The sequence below is a fragment of the Habropoda laboriosa genome, unplaced genomic scaffold (assembly GCF_001263275.1).
Source record: "Habropoda laboriosa isolate 0110345459 unplaced genomic scaffold, ASM126327v1 scaffold102, whole genome shotgun sequence".
Lineage (NCBI taxonomy): Eukaryota > Metazoa > Arthropoda > Insecta > Hymenoptera > Apidae > Habropoda > Habropoda laboriosa.
In genome coordinates this window covers 278,375-286,144 of record NW_017100262.1, presented here as the reverse complement: position 1 = coordinate 286,144, position 7,770 = coordinate 278,375, and the positions used below count along the sequence as shown (strand labels likewise).

At 41.9% G+C, this 7,770-nt stretch overlaps 1 protein-coding gene across 4 annotated transcripts in view; it reads left to right on the top strand.

The window, feature by feature from the left end:
* The window catches only part of LOC108572878 (unc-112-related protein-like), a 48,146-nt gene that overhangs the window by 1,942 nt on the left and 38,434 nt on the right, over positions 1–7,770 (top strand). Inside the window, exon 2 of one of the 4 annotated variants that reach the window (XM_017935207.1) lies at positions 4,856–4,960. In XM_017935207.1, coding sequence (XP_017790696.1) covers positions 4,856–4,960 — 105 coding nt within the window. Of the gene's footprint in view, positions 1–4,427; positions 4,974–7,770 lie in introns of those variants that run through there. The other 3 variants (XM_017935206.1, XM_017935205.1, XM_017935204.1) reach the window with 3 other exon arrangements.

Here is a 7,770-nt window from a genome sequence, read left to right as displayed (position 1 = left end):
TTTTTTTCCTTTTTTTCAGAGTAAATTCATTTTATTTATTCAGAGTCCATTTACTCCATCTGTAATTTTAACGATAGCGTTGCGTAAACGAATAAACGCGTTTTGTCTTTTATTAGTGTTGCGTCGAAATGCCCAAATTTTTCAGGACCCGCTGAAAGAGCTGCACCAAAGGTGATCAGGGCAGTTGCCCTGACTACGACTGCCATGGATCCCCCGTTATTAGCGTTGCGTATTATAAATTACAGAGTGCATAGACGATTAGTGTTGCGTATTGCCCAAAAGCGCCCTAACGTGGCTGCTCTCGCGTTTAACGGTAACTTTTTTTATCTTTCTTTTTCGTAAATTCAGATTGCAAGTAAAATGAAGCACTCACCGCGATTGATTCTGAGACTCTTTTTATTTCATACATTTGATAAATTAGTGTTGCGTATGAGAATGAATTACTCCACTCACGGTTTTTGCTCGGGTTTAGAACGAGTGGATTGGGAAATATACCGAGTGTTTGTCATAAAATACTGTTGAATTGTTATAACAGAAATTTGCTAATAGTTACGATATTAAGTGATATCGACGATGATGATTTATTTTTAAAGTAATAGTGACTTTGAGATGTTGAGAATCTCGAATTGAATCGGAATATATCAGAGGAAGAATTAATAATGAATGAAAGTAGAAGTAGAAGCTCGGTAAATCTCGAATTGAATCGGAATATATCAGAGGAAGAATTAATAATGAATGAAAGTGCAAGTAGAAGCTCGGTCAATTTTTAAAAGAAGAAAATAAGAATTAATCGTTATTAGAGTTAGTTTACTTTTCTCGCTACGTAAGATTCCTCTGTCGGTAATAGTTGCAAATTTGCAATACCGATTGATGCAACAGTAGAGTACAGTGAATTTTTATAAATTTTCGAGATAGCTTTGCACGAATTAAAGTACACCCGCGATTATGTTTTTCATATTCCGTATGTGACGTAAAAAGCTTGCAAAGAAACTTTGTTACGTAGAAAGTAGTTGGCTCGTAATATTCGTAGTGAAATGTTGGAATCACCGGTACGACGTCGCATACTCGTTGCTAATTGAAAAAATGATGATAATATAGATAAACTTGTAGTAAATTGTGCGATTGTTTCGGTTTTAAATTCCTAATGAAGAGTAAATTTGGAACATCTCTCCACGTTTTCTTCGGTGAAAGTAATAACTTGTAAACTAATTGTGCACAATTTTAGTCTATTTCTCTTTCATCTTGGTATTCCGTATAGAAATTTTCAATTCAATTAACAAAGATTCTTCCTTTGCGAAATTCTAATAACTTTCGAAATAATTTGTTATTAACGTGTACCACGTAATTGCTAACAATGAAAAGTACCTTTCACTTTTTTTAATATCACTTTTATTTCAACGAATACGTGAAAATATATGTACAATGTGTGCACAATGTCTTTTTTTTTTCAGCTGTTAAACCTTCATTTTTAATTATTATTATCGAGGCACTCGGATGTAAGCTGTGTCCTTATGGAAACAGTACTCGATTCCCCAATAATAATAATTATTAATATTTCATACGTATATGTGCGTAATATCTTTTTTTCCAGCTGTTAAACTTTCATTTTTGCTTTTATTAATCCAACAAAAAACGAGTTTGTTACAGATTCGCTTTACCAAAAACTGAGGAAATTATTGGAAGAGAAGACGTGAACGATGCCCATACCGTGACTTGTAAAATCTAACTACTAAATTTCTTTGAATTTGAGTTTGTTGCAGGTGACAGAGAAGCATACGAGCAATTCATCTTACCATACCGATATCTCCCTTCTTTCTCCTTTATATCCCTTTAGATTTTTAGAATAGGCAGGGTGTTGCAACATAGATTTCTAATTAGGGAGGTTGTTTTCTATTTTCCACATTAAGTTAAATTCTTGATTAAACAGGCAGTTTTTAAGTTAAGTTAAATCTTTAGCGAGGCAGGTCGTTTTCCACATGAAGTTAAATTCCCAATTAAATAGGCGAATTTTAAACCAAGTTCAATCTTTAGCGAGGCAGGACATTTTCAACATTCAATTAAATTCCTACTTAAATAGGCGATCCTTAATTTAAGTTAAATCATTAGACAGGTAGGCGATTCTTAATTTAAGGTAGATTCTTAGACAGGTAGGCGATTCTTAATTTAAGGTAGATTCTTAGACAGGTAGGCGATTCTTAATTTAAGGTAGATTCTTAGACAGGTAGGCGATTCTTAATTTAAGGTAGATTCTTAGACAGGTAGGCGATTCTTACTTTAAGTTAAATCATTAGACAGGTAGGCGATTCTTAATTTAAGTTAATTCATTAGACAGGTAGGCGATTCTTACTTTAAGTTAAATCATTAGACAGGTAGGCGATTCTTAATTTAAGTTAGATTCTTAGACAGGTAGGCGATTCTTAATTTAAGTTAGATTCTTAGACAGGCAGGCGACTTTTAATTTAATAATTTAATAATAATATTTAAGACTTTAAGATCTAAGTAGTCAAGTCTCTAATAACAATTCAGTGCTCGAGTTACATGGTATTTAAGGCGGTAGCTTGTAAACATTGTAATTGCTTTCCTGTCGTTAGTTTTCTGTAAACAATTTCGAACAGAAACGCTTGATTTCTTTCCGAGATAGCCGGGTGTGCAGTCAGTCCCTTCAAGTTGACGTGTTTGCTTGGATTTTCTTCTTTCGTGTTTCGAATATTTCACGGGTCAGATTCCTACTTCACATATTCTTGTGTAGTTGATGAAAATACAGAGTAACGATACATGTATAAATTAATATCTCGTATCGAATTAAGGCTTTCATCAGTCCTAGTTTAAATCAGGTTTAAGTTAACTCCAAGTTTTAGCGAAGTTATACTGTAAGCTAGATGTGAGATAAGTTTAAGCTGAACTTAAAGTACTTTAAGTTTAAATTAATAGGATACCTTTAACATTTTTTTTTTTTTTGTATTTTTTTCCTTTCTTTTCCGACGATTTTGATTCGAGTTCGATTTCTTTCAATCTCCTGCTATTGTTCGTTTGCATAGCGGTCGAAAATTTGAACGTACTGCAAATGTACAATCAGTAGAGAGGTGTTGTGTTGCATGAATTAGTAGAAAAGTAATAGTAGGCGCGTAAAAGGAGGGTGGATGGGACCGTGTGGATAGGGCGGGCCTCCATTCGCAGCAACCTCCACGTGGTGAGGCCTGGGCAATCGATATTATTTGATATATAATTGGAATTGTATAGCAAATAATACGAGCAAATCGGCTGCCATATTAGGAGAACGTAGTTTGGTCTAATATTTAGCGATACCTAACGTCAGATTTACACGGTACTTAAAGATGAATTATAATAAATGTAGTAGTAGATCGAAAGATTATCAATAGTTCTTCCCACGCAATCTAATATATGTATGTATGTATTTATCTGCATATGCAAATTTAATAAAAGAAGATTTTTTACATTAGTCGACATTCTCTACCACCTCTCGTCGCTCTGTGTAGGACAGGGCATAACAAAACCTCTGATTTTTTAGACGGTCGGTAATGCAGAACGTTAGACACAAGAATACATCAGGTGTCAGGTCTATTCTGTATCTCGTCTGGGTCTGTACTAATCGTTCTTTCAACTCTAACGTGTGAAACACGAGTATCACATGGTAAAACAGGGAAGTAGATAAGAGAAGAGCCCTGCACTTCATATTTTACCTGTCCACTAGCGCTACGTACAGAGATGTGAAGAAGTACCGTACGGTACTTTCGCGGATAATATAAATATCAAAGTTTCGAATTCGTTGCAATATCCAATCAAAATTAATCTTACACATTTGAAGCATCGGTAAATTTACATAGAAACCTAGCTAACAATTGTATAACTCTTCTACGATTCGTTAAAAACATCTACCTCGAGAAAATTCACGAAATACCTGTAGGTAGAAACATCCATAGATAACAGATGCGTAGTATCAACTTGTCTCAATCAAGTACAAAACGAAATCCAAATTACCTCGTTCCAAGAACGAGCTGGGAGAACTATTTTCATACGACATTCTGAAGATGTAACATCTCGACGAGGAAAGTGTCCTCGTAGTGGATCCTCGTGTGCCAAATGTAGGGAGCCGTGGCGATGCGTCGGCGAAGATGGAAGGGAGAATGAGCGCGAACGGAGTCTGCGAGAAGGCCGAGAGGGACGACCGAACACTTGAAGGCAATGGAATAGGAAAGGAAAAAGGACGAAATTGAGTACGGTCGGTTGTAGACGCGGAGGGAAAGGAAACCAAGTTGTGTGACGGGTTACGCGCTCGAGCGGGGGTCGCGACGAGACGATGGCGTCCCGGCCGCGGAGGCTGAAGGGGGGGGGAAAGGTCTGCGCGCGCATTCCGAGCGCGCGTCACTTGTAAATAGTTCTATTCTCGGTAAGAGAGTGTAGCGGAGCCGAGAGTGCACGGCCAACACCAGTCGAGAAACCAGCTGGGACTCGGGTCCGACGACTGGAGCGCCTCTATACAGTATTCGGAGCGAATTCGTGCGAGTCAGATCGAGAGTCGGAGCCAGTGTATCGCAAGTGCGCACACTTGGAAGAGTTTCGCCAGCTCTGGTTGGAGTGATACCGAGAAATACGACGAAATTTGTTTCGCGTCGCGCAACAATTAACATCGCAGTGTGTTTTGCGGCGGTGTCAAGTGCCGCGAAACGATGATTTCCGCGCCTTAAAACGATCGTTCTCTCTCTCTCTCGTGTTTAAGTGTGTTGAGGGACACAGGGAAGGTGTACAGGAAGGCAAAGTACGCGTTTGCCTTTGATTCTACATATTTCGACGTACGACAGTTCGATCGGGAAACATGTATTCCGACGGTCACGAGGTGGACGGCAGCTGGGTGCTGCGTGTCTACGTGACCGATCTTTCAGTGGAGAGAAGCTTACGAGTAAAAGGAGAATTGCACATCGGCGGTGTCATGCTTCGACTAGTGGAAGATCTCGGTGAGTCTTTCCTTCGTTTTGTAACGCCGTGTCGAAATACCCCGGATGCGATTTCTTCGTCGCGCGACCAATCAGCGGAAGCGCGCGCGAAAATTGAAAATTCGAAACGGTGGACGATCGCGATTAATCGACGCGACCACGTGATAGGTGTAATTGTTACGTAACGATAATAGATAAACGTCATACAAGACGCGCGTGTATTATCTGAAACGAACCGTGTGTACCGTACGACGGGCATTTTGAAAAGATCGTTATCGAAGCAACGGGCGCTGCGGAGCAGCAACAAGTTGCGGGATTATTAGCGTGTCGCTGGAAGGAACGCGACTGCTCGAGATGTGGTCTCCCACCATCGTGGAGAGCACGACTGAAGCGTGCACGGGAGTGGAAAAACTGGACGGGACCGAACTAGTTTCGCCATGACGACGGACGCACAGACGCGACCAGCGTAACTCCTTTATATGCTAAAAGGAGCTCCCACAGCTCCCTTAAGAGAGACGAGAGACACGTGAGACCGGGAGCGCGATTCCCTATGTCTCGCCGCACGTAAAACGAAACACCGTACGGTCACTTTCGTCGTAGATAAGCGTAACCGAGTTGGTTGGTGTCTGATTCCCTCGTGAATCGCCACAGGAGAACAACTGGTTCTATGAATACCTCACTTCTACCTCTCCTCTCCTCCTCCTACTTTTGCTTCACGGTCTAGACCGCAATTCAGAATGGCTTTCTTTCCTTTTTTTCTCTCTCTCTTACGTTACGATATGAGAGCTACTGTCGGTCAATACACCGGGATAATTAGCCAGGTTGGGAGTAGGATAGTTTCAGTCCTCGACGAATTAGCCAATTTCGATCAATTGAGCGTACCCACGTATATGCACGTATCGAAACGATCGAGTTTCTCGCGAGGCTACGATCCACAGCTGTCCTAAAAAATAAACAAGTGCAAATTGTCCGTGAAATTCCAGCAAAGACCTACCGGTCTGACCTCGATGGATAGTGTTTCCTCGATTATTACCGCCACTTTATTTCCGGTGAACGTGCTTACATCGAGGCGAAGTTGCGGGGAGACTTGTCAGATGAATTCAGTTGACCGACGAAATTACCAAACTGGATCACACGTTACCAGTCAGTTACCTCTGTTAACAGCTAAAATAGAACGTGTCCATCGGTTTATTTTCACAGCCTCGTTTACACACCGCTGCTGTAATTTACACCTAGGACGGATATCGGTTTCCCTTTTTCATCCGTTTGCTGGTTGTTTGGACGTTGATACACAGGGTTCGTTGCGTATAAACTCTTGGTACAGGCCAAGCCAGCCTTCTATTAGGCATCGGTGTATTTTCGGCGGTGTCTTACGAAGACGACACTTGCCGTCTCCCTTCTCTGTACGGCCGCGGCCGAGAGAGACCGAGAGCGGGCTTATTTTAACTTGCCGTTTCCTTCATCCGATTTTTCGTACCCGCCACTCTCCTCCTCCACCTCGGTCGTTCGTTCCTCCGATCCTAAAAGGGATGCTCTCCACGCCCGCCAGACCCTTTATCCCTTCGTTAAATCTCGTCCTGTAATCCGTAACTAAGTTGCACGTCCTCTTTTCTTTCTTTCTCATACTTCTCGTCACTTGGAGTGGAACGGAATTAGATCTGGCGAATTTTGAAGATTTTTTTCTCTGCGAGATTGTACATTGCTTCCTTGTGTCTTAACCCCGGAACGAGCGTTGCAAAAGTCTACTTCCGGTGAAAGAGGATTTCGACTACAACGTTACACTCTTTGCTCGTGCCACGACGAGATAACCGGTATCTGGATGATACGCTCGTTTCATGTGCAACGATGATAATTTCACACAAGTACCGATAGAATGGTAGGAGTACTTTCGACTTTCAACAGGTAGAAGGTTGCACCCGTTCCTAGGTATTAGGACACTTTGCGTACTGAAATCTACTTCTGGAAGGTAAAGCAAGCCTCGTTGTCGTTGCAAGTTTAATACGGAACTATTTGACTCACAAAAGTCGTAAGAAAAATGACTCATATTTTTACCAACGCAAGACACTAACTTTGCCCAGGAAATTTACTTCAGATCGCAAGATATAACGGGTGGTCAGCGTACATTTTCCAAGTGTCCTCCGAATCTTGTTCGCGAACTCTCCGCTTCAGGTACCTCGAAAATCGGCGGAGGAGGGAGGAGAGCGAGGCAGGTAAAGAGAAATCCGACAGCAAGAGCTTTTGTTAGGTGGCCCTTTCTTGCCCTTCCAGCTTGACAGGTTACCGTAGTCGTACAGGTGCTCGTCCACCGCCTCGAACAGAGGAGAGAACAGCCTCGTGTCCCGTAACCGTGGTATACAAAGCCCTATGTAAATATACCGGGTGTCCCGAGGAGAAGACGGTGGCCTCTGGTTGCAGGCTCTCGTCGGCGAAAGGTCGAACATTTCTGAAGAGAAATGCACAGCGAAGGAAGGTCCGCGTGTGCGCTAAAGCGACACACTCTCGTTCGCCGCTTAAACGGATGCGAGCGCTTATAAACGACGCGTTTAAACGTCGGTGTATAGACGCGTTACGAGACACTTCTATCGGATATCTTACGATCGCTGTTTAGCGGCGGGGAGTTTGAGAAAAACCTAGCTGAAGTTTATATCTATCCCACCGTGGCGAAACGATCGCCGTATAGATTCTACAAAGTGAGACACTACACGCCGTTGCTGTGCGGATTTTTCCGCTTTTCCAACGAAGATTTAGTGTGCACTCTGCATACAGCATTGCGTCACACGATCAAGTAGATATCTCTCCTGGGTGATTTCTGCATTCC